Genomic DNA, 20,293 nt, shown 5'->3' with positions numbered 1-20,293 from the left:
GTGTTTCTCTGTGTAGCCTCGACTGTCCTGGAACTCACTCTGTAGACCAGGCTGGCTTCGAACTCAGAAATTCGCCTGCCTCTGCTTCCCAAGTGCTGGGATTAAAGGTGTGCCCAACCACCGCCCGTCTGTGTGTGCTTTTTCTTGTTTTCTTGTTGTGCTCAGGATTGAACACAGGGAGTCACTCATGTTAAGTAGACACTCTACCACTGAGCCCCCAACCCAACCTAGTGTATTTTAGAAGTAGAATCTTAGAACTTGAGAATTGAATAGAAAACCGAGAACATATAAGGCTATTGAATCTAAAGGTAACAATCGTTTCAGTGCACAGTTATTAGGGTGTTGGCTAGTGTATTAGGGAAACCTGAGGCAGCAAAATTCAAGGATGAGATGATTAGCTCTTGGCACAACCAGTGAAATTGCCGGTTCTGATACAGAGAAGATTAGCATGGCCCCTGCGCAAGGATGACACGCAAATTTGTGAAGCGTTCCATATTTTTTTTTAGGAAAAAAAAAAAGAAAGAAAGAAATTGCCGGTTCCACACTATATGAGTAAAAAAATCCAACAGCAAAGCCTACTCTTTTTGTTTGTTTGTTTGTTTTTTGTTTTTTGGGTTTTCAAGACAGGGTTTCTCTGGATAGCCCTGGCTGTCCTGGAACTCACTCTGTAGACCAGGCTGGTCTCGAACTCAGAAATCCGCCTGCCTCTGCCTCCCAAGTGCTGGGATTAAAGGCGTGCGCCACCACTACCCGGCTGCAAACCCTGCTCTTGCAAAAACAATATTTATGTTTGTGTAAATACACAAATTGCTGTGGGAGTGTCTTGGGGACAGGGTGACACTCTGCTACTTTGGGCCATGTGCACTCTCTGAGCTTGTTTTTTCATTGTTGGAAAAACAGTTTAGAACGTCCCAAATTTCAGACTTGGAGTTGGCTCCTTACATAGGATTCCTGAGCCCGGGGAGAAGGCAGCCAGAAGCCACGCTGGACTGAAATCTTTCGGACTCCCGCGCCTTTACTGCAGACCACGTGTCCGGCCAGCGCAACAACACCTCCGCCCCGTCCTACTGCGCTTGGCCGGGGGTTAGCCGTTTACAAGCCCCCCAACGCCGGTGGCCGCCCACATTGCGCATGCTCCCTCCTGCCAAAGGGAGTATCCAGCCGGCAGGCCGCAGCCCCCTCCTCAAGACCCCTCCCCGCCGGCGTGCGTCGCGCTTGTGTTTGCGTCATCACGCTACGCCATTGCTCGAGCCTGTGAAGATGGCGGCAGCCGTTCTCAGTGGGCCCTCTGCGGGCTCCCCGGCTGGGGCTCCTGGCGGGCCTGGGGGTCTCTCTGCGGTGGGATCCGGCCCGCGTCTGCGTCTGCTGCTGTTAGAGAGTATTTCTGGGTTGTTACAGCCGCGAACGGGGTCCCCCGTTGCCCCTGTGCATCCCCCAATCCAGTGGGCCCCACACTTGCCTGGGCTCATGTGCTTACTGAAGCTGCATGGGACAGCGGGCGGGGCTCAGGTAAGTCCGTGGCTCCTGTAGTCACCGTGGGAAGGCTAGTGAGGCAGCCAGGCACTGTGATCCCGCCTTCCTGAAGCTGACGCTGTAGCTGTGAGCTTGAGGAGAGCCGAGAGTAGAGAATAGAGCCACTTAACCATTCCGGACGAGATTCACGTATTTCATTACCTGCGCTTTCCCCAGAGAAAAATTAGGCCCCGTTTCTGTTAGGTCATTGATAAGCACAAAGCAATGAAGGGACTCAGTTCCATTCCAGGTCACTTGACTAGTTGAATCCTTCTCAGCGAAACTTCTCTTGGCGGTGATTTCCCTGGGGTAATTAAACACAAATATTTACTATCTCTTAGTCAAGGGCCTCCCCCCCCTACTCGGCGCTCCAAATTCCGGCCATAATGGCAATGAGCAAAATGATGAATTTGGTATGAATTTCCTAAACCGATATAGAGAAAGTATTTAGAGATTTCTCCAAAGGACCCGGAGTTTAAGATGAACAGGGGTTAAGTAGTGAAAGAAAATAGAAGGGGTAGCTAAAACGTTAGAGGAACACTCGTTTAGGAAGGGTTGGAAAATAAGGGCATTGTTTAGGTTAGGGGTTTAGGTAGTTGAAGAGAGTGGGTAGAGTTGAGGCTGGTGAGGTAGGTAGACCATAGACAATATGTTGTCTACCTGATTAGGAGCCTATGCACAAAAAATAAAATCACATGCGTTCAGTCCTACAAGCTAGAAACCCAAGAGTCATTCTCAATACGTGGTTTCTTACACACTTCCATAAGCAGTCTGTGAAGTTCTGCCTTTTGTTTCTAATGGAGACAAAGTCTCACTATATGGCTCTGGCTGGTCTGGAACTTTGTAGACCAGGCTGGCCTAATACTCACTGCGATCCAGCTGCCTGTGCCTGGGCATCTGCCATCTTGTTCAGCTGTGTGTCTCGTGTGTGTGTGTGTGTGTGTGTGTGTGTGTGTGTGTGTGTGTGTGTGTCTATGTTGGTGGTTATGGGGAAGGGTAGCACTGTGCACACGTCAAGGTCATAGGAACTTTTAGGTCCTAAAGTTCCTGTATCCAGACAAGGTTTCTTGGCTGTGGTGGACTAGCAAGCCCAAGAGTTTATGTTGATGCTCTTTTTTTTTTTTTTACCTCGTGTCTCTCAGTAGGGGATGCTGGGATTATAGGTGCTTACACTAAAATGTGGGTTCTGGAAGACAGGATTGTGTGGCAAGTGCTTATGTCCACTGTACTGTTTTCTTCAGACTGTTGGGAATACTCCAGTTGTCTGTAATTTTTTTTAAATAAAGATTTATTTATTCTATGTATATGAGTACACTGTAGCTGTGCAGATGGTTGTGAGCCTTCATGTGGTTGTTGGGAATTGAATTTAGGACCCCTGCTTGCTCTAGTCAGCCTCGCTCACTCTGAGCCCTGATCGCTTTGGCCCAAAGATTTATTTATTATTATACATAGGTACACTGTAGCTGTCTTCAGACACACCAGAAGAGGGTGTCAGATCTCATTATGGGTGGTTTTGAGCCACCATGTGGTTGCTAGGATTTGAACTCAGGACCTCTGGAAGAGCAGTCAGTGCTCTTACTGGATGAGCCATCTCCCAGCCCCAGTTGTCTGTAATGTTAATGACCTTTTTTGTTTGTTTGTGTGTTTTAGAAATCTCTCTGATTTTTCCAGTGACCTGAGTTTTTGTTCTGATGTACATTGACTAGTCCTTAAGTAAGCCCCGCACACATGTTCCTCAATTGTCAGTTGGCGCATTTCTATGTTATGTCCTTTTCACGGCTACTACTGGTCTACTGGCTATTACCTGGGGTTTGGGCGGCCACTTGTGCTGCTTTCTTCTTACTGGTGTTACTCGTAGAGGTGTCTGCAGCCTCACCCCCCCCCCCACTCTGACACACACATTTATGCCACAAAGCAGGGAGAAGGGTAAAAAAATCAATTCATAGTGAATAATGCACGGAGAGCTTAGATGTATGTGATGCCTTATGGGGAAAGTAGCTGTTGATCACTCCTGCCTTTGAACATGCATTTTATTATCCTTTGTATGTAGGGGGTCATGGAAAAGCTGTATCACAATTAAAGGGGCCGAGTGGGTCTTTTTGTTTCCCCTGGCAGGTGCTGATTAAATGTGAGCCTGTGGTTTTGTTTTGGTTTTGGTTTTTTTTTTTTTTTTTTTTTTAGGTTTATTCATTTTACGTGTATTTTGCCTGAATGTGGTACACATACAAATGTGTGTGTTTGTATACTTGGTGCCCATGAGGTCAGAGGGCATCAGATCCCCTGGAGTTGGAGTTGCAGATAAGTTTGAACCACTACATGGGAACTGGCAATTGAACCCATGTCCTCTGCAAAAGCATCAAGTGTTCTAGCCTTTGTTTATGCATTTCTGGCTGGGATTATGCCTGGCTTCGTTCCCCCCTGCCCCCTTTCTCAACACGGGGTTTCTCTGTATAGCCCTGGCTGTCCTGGAACTTGGTGCTGTGTAGACAAGGCTGGCTCCTGCCTCTGCCTCTCTAGTGTTAGATTTAAAGGTATGCACCACTACCACTGCCTGGCTTCACCTATGTTTTAGTGTGAAGTCAGGTGTGGGGTTTCCATTTGAGTTAGGTCCCTAGAACTCAATGTTTGGATTTTCTAACTATGGATGCCTAGCCTGTGTTTACATCACGGATTGTTTAGTTACACTTGCCTTCATCTGGGAGATAAGCTACCTAGCACCTAAAGCAATGTTTCTCCTGAGGTGGACTACTAAATGTGTACTGGATAAATGAATGAACAGTTTCTGCCACCTGACTAAGGACTTGCTCTTTTTTCTTCTTTTTTTGGTTTTTCAAGACAGGGTTTCTTTGTGTTAACAGAGCCCTGGTTATCTGGGACTTGCTTTGTAGACCAGGCTGGCCTTGAACTTCCTGTCTTTGCCTCCTGAGTGCTGAGATTAAAGGCATTCAGCACCACAGCCAGCCTTCTTTTTAGCACATACCTTTAATCCCAGCACTTGGGAGGCAGAGGCAGGCAGATTTCAGAGTTCGAGGCCAGCCTGGTCTACAGAATGAGTTCCAGGACAGTCAGGGCTACACAGAGAAATCCTGTCTTGAAAAACCAAACCAAAAAAAAAAAAAAAAAAAAAAAAAAAAAAGGAAAAAAGAAAAAAAGAAATCACATTTATTTATTTTATATACATACAGGTGTATGCATGCCATCGTGCACAAATGGAGGTCAGAGGACACCTTTGGGAGTCGGTTCTCCTACTGTGTGGGTTCTAGGAATCAAGTGCAAGCTGTCAGGCTTGGTGGCACATGTCTTTTATGTGCTAAGCCATGTCACTGGTTGTGGAATCTTGTTTTATTCAGTTGTACTTTCCTTTATCTGACCAGTGCTGATGTGGGATTAGAAAGAATAGATGATTACTGGCCTTTGGGAGATTTAGGTATCCTGAGAGGCGCTTGGCGCTTGGGTTACTTGTAAAGGGGCTGATGAAGGACCATGCTTCTGTGTGAAGCATGATAGGTTGGAAGGAGGATAGATAGGTTAAGTCTGTGTTGGTGTGTCCTTGCCTCTAAAGAAGGCAGAATCAGGAGGAAGAGAGTTGTTTCTTCCAAGTGACTAAAGAAAGGTTGTGATGGATCTGGGGTTCATTCAGCTGGTATTTCTGGAAGTCTTTATGCTAAGGGAGGTCTGCTGAGGTGAGCAAGCTTTATTGTTGAAGTCTAGAAGATGACTTGAGGGGTCCTCTTGTTAGTCCTGAGGTCTGTGCCTCTCTCCCCCCTGCACCTATGGGACATGAGGGAGAAGGTCAACAAGACAGAATTTGAGAAAACAGACTGACAGGCAGCTGGTGGCCTTTTTATTCTCAGAAAGGGCACCTTCAGAAAGCCTTCTTATAATGGGGGTGGGGGGAACAATGAGGGATTGGCAAATTTTTTGTGCACCTTTGCTTTATTTACTCCTTTTTTTTTTCCCTTCTAGAATCTTTCAGCTCTTGGGGCATTGGTGAATCTCAGTAATGTACATCTTGGCTCTATCAAAACTCGGTAAGTCTTTAATCTTTAATCCCCTTTCTTTAGAAAAGTGGGTTGAGGGGCTGGCAAGATGGCTCAGTGGATAAGAGCACTGACTGCTCTTCCAAAGGTCCTGAGTTCGGATCCCAGTAACCACATGGTGACTCACAACCACCTGTGATCTGACACCCTCTTCTGGTGTGTCTGAAGACAGCCACAGTGAATTATGCCGGAGCAAGCGGGGCTGGCAGAGGTCCTGAGTTCAATTCACAGTAGCCACACACATGATGGCTCATGGCCATCCGTACAGCTACAGTGTACTCATACACATAAAATAAATAAAATAAATCTTTAAATAAAAAGAAAGTGGGTTGAGTGTATATTTGCCTATCCTTTGTCCCCACCCCATGGATTCAAGAAATTTTTTTCCATTCCAGGAGCTGTAGGGAGTTTTCTTTTTGTGGGCTCACCATTTCCATCTCCTAGGTTTCCTGTTCCCACCTGAGATTGGCCCTGCTTCCTTCTTTGCTTGATACTCCTACCTCTCTCTGAGTCTTCCATGTCTTGTGAGGTAGAAACCATAGGAAATCTGGGGATGGAGTCTTGTGAACAACAATAAAGATACAAGGAAAGTAAAAGGACAGTCAGTAGGCTTCTGAAGTCAACCCCACATCCTTGTCACCCTCTTCTTGCTTGTCAGGTTTGAAGGCCTGTGTCTGCTGTCCTTGTTGGTAGGGGAGAGCCCCACAGAGTTGTTCCAGCAACACTGTGTTTCTTGGCTTCGGAGCATCCAGCAGGTGCTGCAGGTAAGGATTTGCTCTTCTCTGTCCTGCCTAGTGTGGATCAGGTATGGACATTTAGCTTGCTCTGGGGCAGAATTACTGAAAACAGTTTTCTGCTTTGTGGACAGAGGAGGTTAAACTTTGAATAGAGAGCTTTCTTAACTTGCTGATAGTTTTATCTGTTAGCTTACAGACTTCATTTGCCCTTTCACATGCTATAACTCTCTAGTTTCCTTGCCTAAGGAGTGGCAGCTCTGAAGTTCTTCTGTAGAGTGTGTGTATTGCTTTGTTACTCTTTTAAAGTTTTTGTCTCTTTCCCTAACATCTGCTGTGGTCTCTGCACTTAGTTATTCCATAAGCATTTTCTGAGTACATTGGCAAGCTGCATACTAAGCTCAGAGGTGCTTGGACTCCACTTGGATGGCTCTTAAGTCTAATATAGGGACTGGGATATTTTCTTAGGAACTAGGAATTTGCAGATATCAATTTAGAGTCATGAGCTATATGGTTTCCATTAAATATTATTTTTTATACCTTTAAAAATGAACTTCCTGTCTTTGCCTCCTGAGTGCTGAGATTAAAGGCATTCAGCACCACAGCCAGCCTTCTTTTTGGCACATACCTTTAATCCCAGCACTTGGGAGGCAGAGACAGGTGGATTTCTGAGTTCGAGGCCAGCCAGGTCTACAGAGTGAGTTCCAGGACAGCCAGAGCTATACAGAGAAACCCTGTCTCGGAAAACCAAAAAAAAAAAAAAAAAAAAAAAAAAAAAAAATGGGGGTAAAAACATTCTTAGCTTATGGGCAAAACCAGATATTCACATGTTACAGTTGCCAGATTCTTTCTAATGGAAGTCATTGAACTGAGAATGATATAACTAGCTGTGGAGTGACACCTGTTACGTTAATAGACTGAGAATCTGACCCTCCCCGGGGTAGTATGAGTTAGTGACTAGGGCCATCAGTTTACAATGATGCATTTCTATTCTGATCAATACTTAATTTGGCTACAAAGTATTCTAAAAATGTACTAGCCCAGCAGAGGAGGAAGTTAATCATTTGAACAGCTGTAAACATGGCAGATTGGTGAAGTTTTTTGGCTTTTGTGTGTGTGTGTTTTGTTTTGTTTTTTTGTTTGTTTTTCGAGACAGGGTTTCTCTGTATAGCTCTGGCTGTCCTGGAACTCACTCTGTAGACCAGGCTGGCCTCAAACTCAGAAATCTGCCTGCCTCTGCCTCCCAGGTTCTGGAATTAAAGGTGTTCACCACCACCGCCTGGCCAGATTGGTGAAGTTAAGATGGTGTTGGGAAGCTGGCTGTAGAAGAGCGAAGCCATGATTTTTAAAAAATATTTTGGCTTTTATCCTTTGAGTAGTGGGAGTTGATTAGAGGTTCTAAGTAGGTTTTTGCTGCGATAACAGAGTGGCACAGATTGAGCAGTGCATAGAGAACAGAGTTGTCTGAATCATGGCTCTGGAAGCTGAGGCTGAAAGTTAAAGGCAAGCATCCCTTGAGGATCTGCTTGCTCCATTATAACATGGTGGATGACATCAGAGGGAAGTGGGACTGGGGTGGGAATGAGTGTGTGCTAAGCCTCCCTCTTTAACAGACCTACCTCTGCAGTAACTGTCTCTCTATGACTTAGGGAGGTGTGCTGCCTCAGCACTATTGTGCTGGGGTTAAGAGTCCTGTAGAGGGAATTTGGAGATTATGCAAACCATAGTGGTGACAGTGAAGTAGTAGTGATGACATTGTCACATTTGAAAATTTCTCTCTGGGTGCTGGGTGAAGAACCAGAAAGGAGAGGCCTGAAGCAGAGGGACCAGATAGGTGGCTTTAAAGGTGGTAGAGGAGAACACTGGCAGTAGCCTGGAGGAGGGGGTGCTGAGAAAACTGATGGGTAGGTGGGTTTGAAGGCACCCAGTGAGCAGTCTCATGATTGATTGGCTTTTGGGAGAAGACATTACCAACATGATTTGTGGCCTTCAGAACACTGGAAGACAGTCAAGGCTCGGAATAAAGGAAAACACTGTGAGTGTGACCTGCAGTGTTGGGTAGTAGCCCTTTCAGTAGACATCCTCTTGTGTGATAGTGACTTGAAGAGGGCTTCTGATGGTATGTTTTACTAGGAGGGTTACCAGTGCTTAGCCAGCAGTGAGCATAGGGTGGGTTTTAGTGTGTGTTCTGGCCAGAACTGAGCTTTAAGTGCATACTGTGCTGAAGGATCACTCAGTGTGGGAGGAGAAGTTTGCTCTAGAGTCTGAGTCTGACACAGAGCAAGCCAAGGAGGTAACCAGGACTGAGAGCTGGATGGAATCCAAAGGAAGAGGGAGGAGTGAGTGAGATTGTGGGGTTGGATGGACTCCAGGGGGAGTACAGGAGGAACGAGGGAGGGGTGACTTCTGTTTATACGCAGTGGAGCTGGAATAGGACTGACTTGGAGTCATTTTCTGTAAAAGTAAACTGAGAATGGGGAAAGTGGTGTTTGAGGAGCTGGGAACAAAGCTAGACTGGATTGGGATGAGAAGCAACTGGGAGACGAAGGATAGACATAAGGATCCAGAATTGGGCAGTTCTTGGGATTTGGGAGTAGAGTTTTACATTGGCTCAAGGAAAGAATTTCTAAGATGGGAGTAAAGTAAGCTTGTGCCCATGTCAGTGGGAAGAGAAGAAGGGTTAGTATTAAGCCCAGTGAAGGGATCAGTTATGGACAGGAGGAGGGGTTTGTAAGCCAGGAAGAAGGGAGAGTAATGAGGGTATCTAAGAACCTTAGGGTTTTGTTCTGTTTTTTTTACTACATTTCAGGTTGGGAGCTAGAACCTGAAGAAGCCCTTGGCTTTGGCTTTGGTTTTCTCTGCCATAATGAGGCAAGACATTCAAGGTGGCACTGTGGGGAAGGTGGGGTTTGCAAGTTCATTGGAGAAAGCTATCGGGAAAGAAATGTAGGATTGCTGGACAGTGTCGAAGGCCTGGTTGTAGTCCATGGCCCCAACTATTCTTTCATTTTAAAATTAATGGATTGGTTAAGATGGCTCAGTGGGTAAAGCCACTTGCTGCCGAGCCTGACAACCCTAGTTCAGTCCTGGACATGATGGATCTGAAAGATGTCCTCTGACTTCTATGCTCCTGCCTTCATAAACAAACAAAGAGCTAAATAATTGGGGAGGAGGAGAAGAAAAGAAAGTAAATGATTTCTGGGATACAATATATAGCCCAGGCTGTCCTCAAAGTCCTGTGCTCAAGCCACCCTCTTGCCTTAGCACCTTTGATAGCTAGGATGACAATATTCTCAGTTGTTCACATTTCTTAATAAGCATTCCTGTATGTGTTGTTGGCACATGGCTGTCTCGTTTAGAAGGAGGTATATGCCAAATTATTTTTTCCCCTTAGGTTCTTTTGAATTTTCCAGAAAGTCCTGAGCCAAATAGCTTTCCCCCATGAGTTCCAAGTTCCAGGGTGGGTGTTTATCAGACTTGGAGAGATGAGGCAGAGAAATGCAGTATGGGAGAATAAAGACTATTGTCCTAAGCACTCAGATCTTTTAAAGTGTGGCTTTGTTATTTTCTTCAAACAAATTCCTGGGACTCAGATACATTCTTTGGTAGGTCGTCTTCTTTGTTTGTTTGTTTGTTTGTTTTTCGAGACAGGATTTCTCTGTATAGCCCTAGCTGTCCTGGAACTCACTCTGTAGACCAGGCTGGCCTTGAACTCAGAAATCCACCTGCCTCTGCCTCCCAAGCACTGGGATTAAAGGTGTGCATTACCACCACCCTGGCACATTCTTATTTTATAATTTATTCTTATTTTTTGAGGTTCTGGGGATAGAACCCAGTGGTTCATGTATGCTAGGCAAGTGCACATCCCGTTTTCCAGGCACTGGATCCTAAAATGTAAATATATCCTTTGTATAGATACCTAGCCTCCTGTTTATGGTAAGTGTGATGGTAATAGTGGCATTAGCTATGGTGTTTCCATTTATCTATCTGTCCATTCATCCATCCATCCATCTGTTGAATGTGCATATTGGTGTTTTGCTTACATGTATATTTGTGTGAGGCTGTTGAATCTCCTGGAACTGGAGTTATAGACAGAGCTGCCATGTGAGTGCAGAGAATTGAACCCTCTGGAAAAGCAGCCAGTGCTCTTAACCACTGAGCCATTTCTCTACCAAGTTGTGGTATTTCTTAAAAGCCCTGTGCTGTTACCTCCTGTCCCTCTTCTGGTGACAGTAAGGTAAGGTTTGCAGCACGGGTGTTATTGTTTTTAGTCTCAGGATTCACCATCCACCATGGAGCTGGCTGTGGCTATCCTGAGGGATCTGCTCCGATATGCATCCCAGCTTCCTACCCTGTTTCGGGATATCTCCACCAACCACCTTCCTGGGCTTCTTACTTCTTTGCTGGGCCTCAGACCAGAGGTGAGACTTTGCAGTTTTGGTTCTTGCTTATACTGTTTGGATTAAAGAATGTTATGGGAACTGCTTAGGGAGTGAGTGTAAGGATAAGAGAATAGTGACTGACTGGAGAAGGGGCCTTATGGGCTGGGGATGGGATGGAAATATATGGGCTATTGGTGCTTGGCCTCTCCCTTCAGAATTCTGCTTTTCCCACAGTGTGAACAATCAGCTTTGGAGGGAATGAAGGCTTGTATGACCTATTTTCCTCGGGCTTGTGGCTCTCTAAAAGTAAGTACTTTTGAAACTTTTAAAGCTCTCTACTTCAGAGTCTATCCCTTGCATTTCTAAGTTTTTATCACAATAAGCATGGTCTAACAATACTACCCTGCAATAGTATCATTTAGCCCTCATAATGAAGATATTGGCTTAAATTACCTGCCCTGCCCAAGATGGAGAGGGCTTGGAGTTTGTTTGTCTGATGCTAGGTTCTTTGTCCAACCCGTAAACTCCTTTCCTCATCTCTCCCTCCCTCCTGGCCCCTTTTATTTATTTTTAAATTTAGTTTAGTTTTTTTTTTTTTTCAAAGTTATGTGTATAAGTGTTTTGTCTGCATGCATTTCTGTGAGCCTCGTGTGCCTCTGGTGCCTGCAGAGGTCAGAAGGTGTTGTATCCCCCTGGAACTGAAACAGATGGTTGGTTTGTAAGCTGCCATGTGGGTGCTGGGAATCAAACTTGAGTCCTCTGCAAGAGCAGCCAGTGTGCTTATGGCAGAACCATCTATCCAGCCCCTACTACCATTGCCCCCTCTTTTTAATGACTACCCTACCACCGAATTACATTTCAGGCCCCACCCCTCATACACTCCAGGCCTCAGCCCTCAACCCCTTTTTCTTTCTGTCTTTTTCTTTTTTTTTTTTTTTTTTTAAGATTTATTTATTTTATGTGAATACACTGTTGCAGTCTTCAGATACACCAGAAGAGGACATCTGATCCCATTACAGATGGTTGTGAGCCACCAAGAAGTTGCTGGGAATTGAACTCATGACCTTTGGAAGAGCAGTCAGTGCTCTTAACCACTGAGCCATCACCCCAGCCCCCCTTCTCTTTCTGTAGTGCCTGTTTTGGCTTTCTAGACCCGACTTTGTTCCTGAAGTACTAAATGTTTCCTTGAGGAAGAAGGTGCTACAGAGACTTACTAGCTTCTCACCCTAATTTCTGGTTTTGTTTCGTGATTTTAGCTGTCTTTGTTCAGGCAGCAAAAATAGCATGGGTTTGTCTTGGGTAAGACTTGTCTCTCCCTGCCAGTGTCATTGATTTGTTCTTACAGTCGCCATTACTGCACTTTTTTTCTTTCCTCATTAAGTCAACAACTTTTCAGTCTTTTCACTTAAAGGGAATACTTTATGGCTTCTCTTTAGTCTGCCTGAATTGACATCACTTGAGGTCACCATAAAGTAAAGTAAAGGTTGTTTGAACACAAGCCCTGTACTGTTGTAATTGTCTGGTAATGGAGGGGAGTAGCTGAGTGCTGAGAGAGTGACCTGGGTTTCACTCTCACAGTCTCGCTCTATTATAATTGCTCCGGTTTATTACTGAGCTGTTAAGCTCTTTCTGTACCCAGACTGTGAGTTAAACTTTTATGATAAACTTTATGATAGATCAATGTGTATAGGAAAAGTATAGGCTGGGGTGGTGGTGCCCTTGCATGGCTGAAGCAGGAGTTTGGAGTTAGTCTAAGCTATATAACGAGATTAAAATAAAACAAAACAAAATAAACATAAACCTATTATGATTTGGGATTATTTATGGTTTCAACCAATTTGTTGATACATATTCCTATGGATAAGGGTGTGTGTGTGTCACTGTTACCTTCAGTATGTGACGCTTCAAAGCAGGTATTTCCAGTGAACTTATCTGTACTGAGTCTACATTTTCATATGGCTGCTCTTATCCACAACTAATAGAAGTTGTAAGTGGGCAGGACAGGATTTCTGTTTTTGTATTGTGGAGTGAACTCAGTCCAATCACTGAATTCCATCCTTAGTCCCCTCAGAGCTACAATATAATTTCATAAAACAAAAATACATGGAATCACAAACTTTATGTTTGTATTAAATTATGCTTCAATTAAAGTGTTTCAAAACAGTTTTAAAAGTATTGATATTGACAGTGCTGGGAAGGTGGCTTAGTGGTAAGGCACTTGCCACCAAGCCTGATAACTTGAGTTTGATTCCCTAGAACTCCACATAGTGGAGGTTGCAGATGATCAATCACTGTGGCAGATCTGCGCCATCTGTCGTGTGAGATCAGCAGAGTCTTGGGTCAAGCAAGCTAGATCTAAGGGCTGGTCTCTAGTAAGAAGTTACGGAAAGCAAGTATCAGGATTGCCCACATGGAGGACCTAGAAGGGAAGGGAGAACTGGAAACTCAGGGTGGCTGAACCCTGCTTCTGGGATGAGAAAGTCTAACATATTTAGAACGGGACCATTACAGTGTAGACATAGAATTTGCTATAGAGCGAGGTGGTGTTAATTCTTTGATCTGAATTTGTGGTGCATGTAGCTGGTAGGTAAGGTGTTCCCTGTTATACTGTGAAAGGAACAAGTGAGCCGATCACTGTAGCTGCAGGGCCTGCTCTTAAGCACATTTGTTTGTATTTAAAACTGAGAGATAAACTACATTTTACTCACAGGTCACTGAAACTAATGGTGGGCTTTCCTCCGTATTATTCATTCATGAGCCCTTTTTATTCTACTCCAAATAAATTGTGGACCTTAGGTTGAACACTTACTCCAGGCCTTCTCGAATCAGGCAGAGGTTTGCTGGTAGACAGTGGAAACTCTGAGATTGGTTGACTTCATTTTGCTGTCTAGCCTGTCCTTGTGACCCAGTCCTCTACCCGTTCCTCTGGGCAATGCATTCATTCTAGCTGGGCCTCATTTGTGTCTCAGCAACTGTGCAGAATTGGTCTGTGGGTAGTTCTGTTTTTCAGGATTGTCATTTTGGCTTCAGAAAGAAAGATGACTGTCATTTGCAAAAAATAGCAGAGGGAGTCCAGTTGTTTTTATGGCAGGAAGGAGGCTTAGAACCAGAGCTCATGTGCAGGGTCTGTCTCTACCCCAGAAACATACCGTTAATAGCTGTTATCACCCCATGAATGCATCATGCTTCCTGTGTCTATAGGAAAGTGAAATCTCAGGTAGATAGACTGCTATGGACACTATTCTTGGCACTGCTCCATGACCTCCTCTTCCTTTCCTCCCTCCTCCAGGGAAAGCTGGCTTCCTTTTTCCTGTCTCGGTTGGATTCCTTAAACCCTCAACTCCAACAGGTAAAGGGAAGGGAGAGGTGCTAAGTACTGGGATCTGGTCTGAGGCATTATTTACATCTTATTCTTAGCTGTTAATTGTACAGCATTTGGACCCTCTTTTCAATTTCTTCCTCTTAATATACATAATTACTGACTTTTGTCCTCTTTGGGATTTCTGCCTTGCTGTTCCTTGAACTCGAGCTCAGTTTTTCTTGGGCATTAGTGGTATGGGAGACCCATGGCCGAGCTAGTTCCTCTCTGACCAGCTTTCTGTCCTTTTGCAGCTGGCCTGTGAGTGTTACTCCAGGTTGCCCTCTTTAGGTGCTGGCTTTTCCCAGGGCCTGAAGCACACAGAGAACTGGGGACAGGAGCTGCACAGCCTACTGACCTCACTGCACAGCTTACTGGGGTCCTTGTTTGAGGAGACAGAGACTGGTAGGGAACAGGGCTGTGGTCAGGAGATGGGTTGGAGAGCGTAGCTGTAGGGAATAGGAGGTGGTCCGCAGAGGCTGGGCAGTGGGTTTCTGGGCAACGTGGATGAGAACATAAGTGGGTAATCTAGCACAAATGAAAAAAGGTGGGGGCTGGAGATGGGGTTCAATGGTGAAGGACACTGGCTGTTCTTCCAGAGGACTGGGAATTGATTCTCAGCACCCACATGGCAGCTCATACAGAGGAAAAAGGAAGGGTGGGAGAGAGGCAGAGTGTATATAGGTGGTTGTATTGCTGCCCAGCTCCTGTGCAGAGTGAAGGCCCTGGAATAGAGATGCTGCTTTCCCCCTCAGAAGATGATAACACTCATGTCCTCCTCCAGCTTCGGCAGAGGTTTTCAGGACTGGCCCGTTGCTTGGGGCTCATGCTCAGGTGTGTGGATATTGAAGAGAATGGGTTAGGGAGAAGTTGTGGTGGTATGTGGAGTCAAGCTGGGGTGACTGCTCTGAAGTTCTCTTTGCTTTGGTTCTCTAGCTCTGAATTTGGGGCTCCTGTGTCCGTTCCTGTGCAGGAAGTCCTGGACCTCATCTGCCGGATCCTTGGCATCAGTAGCAAGAACATTGTGAGTGGGCTTTGCCGTTTGCATTAGTCTAGTTTAAGACCCTGGCCACTTCGACAATACCCAGCTGTCAGCTCTGAAACTGTCCCTGAGGCCGACAATACCCAGCTGTCAGCTCTGAAACTGTCCCTGAGGCCTGTGCAACTGTTGGTGGACTCACTCACTCACATAGAGCAGAGCCACCCATGGCCAGTGCAGACAGGGAATTTGGGGATGAGCCAAGGCATCGTTAAAGGGCTCAGTCATGGTCAAGCTCTCCTATGAGATAGGAGATGGGCTTGGGTTCAGTTGGGCCAGGGAGTTGGTTCATGTTGTATAGTCTGATATACCCGCTCTGTTTCTGTCTTTCTCTGGTTCTTTTTCCAACTTACTGTGGATGAATTTTTCTCCAGAACTTGCTTGGAGATGGTCCCCTCAAGTTGCTGCTGCTGCCCTCTCTTCACCTTGAAGCCTTGGATTTGCTCTCTGCACTGATCCTTGCGTAAGTGAGCTTGGTCATGGTGTGGAGAAGGGAAGGCCTCCATGTACTGGAAATGAAGGCCACCGTTCTGTCTTCTGCCCCTAGGTGTGGAGGCCGACTCCTGCGTTTTGGTGCCCTGATCAGCCGGTTGCTTCCCCAGGTTCTCAATGCCTGGAACATTGGGAGGGATAATCTAGCTCCAGGCCAGGAGAGGCCTTACAGGTGATTGTCCACAAGGGCGGATAGAGTGGAGAGGGTGGATGAGAACATCAGGAGCCCCAGGGGTTCTGGCATGTCAGCTGTCATTCATACCCTGCCTGCTTTCCTTGCTCCTTCTCCAGCACCATTCGGACCAAAGTGTATGCTATCTTAGATCTATGGGTGCAGGTTTGTGGGGCCTCAGCAGGTATGCTTCAAGGGGGGGCCTCTGGGGAGGCCTTGCTCACCCACCTGCTCAGTGACATCTCCCCTCCATCTGATGCTCTTAAGGTGAGTGAGACCTTGACTCCTGTTCCCCTGGCTCCTGTACCTATTTCCTGACTGACTGTCCTGACTTCCTGTTTGCCTGTACATGTGACTTTGTTTCCTTTTACCACAAGCTGTGCAGTACCAGGGGAAGCTCTGATGGAGGTTTGCAAAGTGGGAAGCCAAGTGCTCCTAAGAAGCTAAAGCTCGATATGGGGGAAGCTTTGGCTCCATCCAGCCAACGGAAAGGAGATAGGAATGCCAACAGTGACGTGTGTGCAGCTGCACTGAGAGGTGGGTTGGTGTGAAGTGATCAGCCCGGCAGAGTAGAGCACATAGGAGCAGAGACAGTCATGCAGCCTTGAGCATTCTGCCCTGCTTTTAAATTGGGGATCTGGTAGTTTCCCTTGATCTTCCAAGATCTTAGTTTAATTTAGTCAAGCACTTTACATATGCACTACATTTGGTAGGGACACTACGAGCGCTTGTGGGTGGGGATCCCCGGATCCATGCCAGTGGGGTTCATGTGCAGTGTAGAGCAGGATGCTGGTGGGGATTCCCTGCATCTAATGCATCTAAGAATGGAGCCAGGAGTTAAGTAGGTACCGTGCTTTTAGATGACTCTCCTTTGGGTCCCATGTGTTCTTACTACCTGCTATCTCACTGTCTAAGGTGAGACCAGTTCTCCTCAGAATACTGATATAGTACATTACCAGCATTATCTGCCATCCCCATTTTACATTGGTGGAAGAAACTGAGAGGGTAAATGCCTTGCCCAGGGTAGGCAGGGACAGAACTGGGTGCTCCCTGCTGGGCTGTGTGCCCTTGACTTCCTGTCTCCGTTGACACGCCATTCTCTTCTCAGGCCTCAGCCGGACCATCCTCATGTGCGGGCCTCTCATCAAAGAAGAGACCCACAGGGTTAGTAGGGACAGGTCCTAATGGAGGAGAGGGCCACTGTTCTGTGCATTGGGATTGTTTACCCCAAAGGTGGATCCATTGAGAGCTAGGAACAAGGCTTTGAAGGTGATGTTTCTAGACTCACAATATTTTCTTTTCAGAGGCTTCATGATCTAGTCCTGCCCCTGGTCATGAGTGTCCAGCAGGGTGAGGTCCTGGGCAGCTCTCCTTACAACAGTTCCTGCTGTCGCCTTGGGCTCTACCGCCTGCTGCTAGCTTTACTGCTGGCACCTTCCCCTCGCTGCCCTCCTCCTCTTGCCTGTGCCCTGAAAGCTTTCTCTCTTGGCCAATGGGAAGATAGTCTTGAGGTAATTGCTGACTGGGTCAGATCTCTGCGCTTGTTCTGATGCTTGCCTCATGAGACTCCGTGTTCCTGATATTCTTGCCCTTTCTTCCTTCCTCAGGTATCCTCTTTCTGCTCAGAAGCTCTGGTGACCTGTGCTGCTCTGACACACCCCCGAGTGCCTCCTCTACAGAGCTCAGGGCCTGCCTGCCTCACACCTGCCCCTGTTCCTCCTCCTGAGGCCCCATCTTCATTCAGGGCCCCAGCCTTCCATCCTCCAGGTCCCATGCCCTCTATAGGTGCTATGCCATCTCCAGGCCCAATACCTTCAGCGGGCCCATTGCCCTCAGCAGGCCCCATTCCCACAGTAGGCTCCATGTCTTCAGCTGGCTCTATGCCGTCCACAGGCCCAGTACCCTCTCGCCCTGGACCTCCAGCAACAGCCAACCACTTAGGCCTCTCTGTCCCAGGCCTGGTATCTGTTCCACCCAGGCTCCTTCCTGGCTCTGAAAATCATCGTGCAGGTTCCAGTGAGGATCCTGTCCTTGCCCCTAGTGGGACCCCTCCGCCTAGCATACCCCCAGATGAAACTTTTGGGGGGAGAGTACCCAGGCCAGCCTTTGTCCACTACGACAAGGAGGAAGCATCTGATGTGGAGATCTCCTTGGAAAGCGACTCGGACGACAGTGTGGTGATTGTGCCTGAGGGGCTTCCATCCCTGCCACCTCCACCATCCTCAGGCACTCCTCCCCCTGCGGCTCCTACTGGCCCACCAACAGCCTCCCCTCCTGTACCAGCTAAGGAGGATTCTGAAGAACTGCCTGCAACTCCTGGGCCTCTACCTCCACCCCCACCCCCACCCCCACCTGTGTCTGGTCCTGTGACACTTCCTCCACCACAGCTGGTCCCTGAAGGGACTCCTGGAGGGGGAGGACCTACAGCCATGGAAGAGGATTTGACAGTTATTAATATCAACAGCAGCGATGAAGAGGAGGAGGAGGACGAGGAGGAGGAAGAAGAGGAGGAAGAGGAGGAAGAAGAAGACTTTGAGGAGGAGGAAGAAGATGAAGAAGAATATTTTGAAGAGGAAGAAGAGGAAGAAGAGTTTGAGGAGGAATTTGAGGAGGAAGAAGGCGAATTAGAAGAGGAGGAAGAAGAAGAGGAAGAAGAGTTGGAAGAGGTAGAAGATGTGGAGTTTGGTTCAGCAGGGGAGGTAGAAGAAGGTGGACCTCCACCTCCAACGCTGCCACCAGCTCTGCCACCTACAGACTCCCCCAAAGTACAGCTCGAGGCAGAGCCTGAGCCTGGGCTCTTACTGGAAGTTGAGGAGCCAGGGGCAGAGGAGGCGTCTGGGCCTGAGACTGCTCCCACCCTGGCCCCTGAAGTGCTCCCCTCCCAGGAGGAGGTGGAGCAGGAAGTGGGAAGCCCTGCAGCAGGGCCACCCCAGGAGCTTGTTGAAGAAGAATCCTCTGCTCCCCCTACCCTGCTGGAAGAGGGGAATGGGGGTGGAGGTGACAAGGTGACACCCCCACCTGAGACACCTGCAGAAGAGATGGAGACAGAAGCAGAAGCAGAAGCTCCTCAGGAAAAGGTGAGAGGGTTAGTTGTGGGGACCTGGGTGAGGGAAAGGGTTAGCTGTGGGGACCTGGGTGAGGGAGAGGGTTAGCTGTGGGGACCTGGGTGAGGGAAAGGGTTGGCTGTGGGGACCTGGGTGAGGGAGAGGTGAGAGGGTTAGCTGTGGGGACCTGGGGGAGGGAAAGGTGAGAGGGTTAGCTGTGGGGACCTGGGGGAGGGAAAGGTGAGAGGGTTAGCTGTGGGGACCTGGGGGACCCACATGGAGACTGAGCTGCTACAAGGGCAGGACACACTCAGAGGAAAGTGTGGTGGGGAAGGGACTTTGAGAGGGGACAGCTTTTGGGATATAAATAAATAAATTTAAAAAGGCACGGTGCGGGCTCAGGGGTGCCCCAGTCTGACATATACTTCAGTGTGTGACTTTGAATTTTGTGCCTTTGTCCCTAAAAGGAGCAAGACGACACAGCTGCCATGCTGGCTGACTTCATCGATTGCCCTCCTGATGATGAGAAGCCACCACCTGCTACAGAGCCTGACTCTTAGCCCCTTCTGCACCCTGTCACTTTGTATCCAATAAAGTTATGTCTGTAGACCCTTGTGCTGCTGTGGCTCTTGCCACACTTCCCAGCCTGGAGCCTGAGTGAGTGCTGGGTTTGTTGCATCCTCTCCAGATTTCCCCACTGTTGTCTTCAGTGACCTGAGGAAAAGCCACTGGCTAAGAGAAGTACCCAGCCAACTGCTTGTCACTAAGTTAGTGTTGTAGTTTTCAGTTTTTGTCCTCTGCTCTTTTCTGCAGGAGTTTGCTATGTAGCCCAGGCTGGCCACAGATCCACAAAAACCCAAGTCTTGTGTAAACTTTCCTTGTTCCAAGGGCTGAAGTTGTAGATGTGCACAAGCGTGTCTGCTTGTGTAATGTTTTGAGGAGGTTAAGAGTTGAATTAATTTTTTGAAATGTGAATAGGTTTAAGGATAAAATTCTCCCCTAGTTATTTTGAAAAATTTCAAGTTTTCAGAGAAATTGTAAATATATAACCTTTTCCTATTCAGTATTTACTCATATTAGCTTTCTGTCTTTACATAGATGCTATCTAAAGATAGCATGCACATATACACACATATATATATATACACACTTACATAATCTTATGTGTTTGTTGTGTCTTTGATTCAGAGAGTAACCTATAGACATCATGTCCTTTCTCCCCTAGGTCTTCAATGTTATCTAAGATTGAGAACTTAGTACTGGGGGCTGGAGGGATGGCTCAGCAGTGAAAGCACTGACTGCTCCTCCAAAGGATGCAGGTTCAGTTTTTAACAGCTGTATGGCAGCCCACAGCTGTCTATAACTTTAGTTACATCTACCACTTCTGGTCTCAGTGGGCACCAGGCATGTAAATGGTACATAAACATACATGTATGGAAAACACTCATACATATAAACTTAAAAACACACACACTGACACCTCCTCCTGCCCCCAACAATCATACAGCACAACCATGGGC

The 20,293-nt window shown here is 47.0% G+C and overlaps 1 protein-coding gene and 1 pseudogene across 1 annotated transcript; both read left to right on the top strand.

Moving 5' to 3' along the window:
• The first annotated feature begins 428 nt into the window (after positions 1 to 428).
• Positions 429 to 500, top strand: LOC116079349 (annotated as a pseudogene).
• A 728-nt stretch (positions 501 to 1,228) lies between these two features.
• Pelp1 (proline, glutamate and leucine rich protein 1) lies at positions 1,229 to 19,836 on the top strand. The gene is made up of 17 exons (XM_031352690.1): positions 1,229 to 1,509; positions 5,479 to 5,543; positions 6,211 to 6,316; positions 10,558 to 10,707; positions 10,903 to 10,974; positions 13,958 to 14,017; positions 14,281 to 14,431; positions 14,731 to 14,860; positions 14,963 to 15,050; positions 15,440 to 15,528; positions 15,613 to 15,729; positions 15,849 to 15,996; positions 16,107 to 16,266; positions 16,838 to 16,893; positions 17,034 to 17,240; positions 17,337 to 18,806; positions 19,241 to 19,836. Exons 1-17 carry the CDS (start codon positions 1,261 to 1,263, stop codon positions 19,331 to 19,333), a joined length of 3,411 nt encoding a protein of 1,136 aa, XP_031208550.1. The 5' UTR covers positions 1,229 to 1,260; the 3' UTR covers positions 19,334 to 19,836.
• The last annotated feature ends 457 nt before the right edge of the window (positions 19,837 to 20,293 follow it).

The sequence above is a fragment of the Mastomys coucha genome, unplaced genomic scaffold (genome assembly GCF_008632895.1).
Source record: "Mastomys coucha isolate ucsf_1 unplaced genomic scaffold, UCSF_Mcou_1 pScaffold5, whole genome shotgun sequence".
Classification (NCBI taxonomy): domain Eukaryota; kingdom Metazoa; phylum Chordata; class Mammalia; order Rodentia; family Muridae; genus Mastomys; species Mastomys coucha.
This window is presented reverse-complemented; position numbering and strand designations above follow the sequence as displayed.

Excerpts from the sequence above, each read along its gene's own strand:
- Pelp1 (XM_031352690.1), top strand. The coding sequence starts at position 1,261 with ATGGCGGCAGCCGTTCTCAGTGGGCCCTCTGCGGGCTCCCCGGCTGGG. Across the intron at positions 14,861-14,962 it reads TGCTTGGGGCTCATGCTCAG|CTCTGAATTTGGGGCTCCTG; the intron begins GTGTGTGGATAT and ends TTGGTTCTCTAG. Across the intron at positions 15,529-15,612 it reads CTCTCTGCACTGATCCTTGC|GTGTGGAGGCCGACTCCTGC; the intron begins GTAAGTGAGCTT and ends TTCTGCCCCTAG.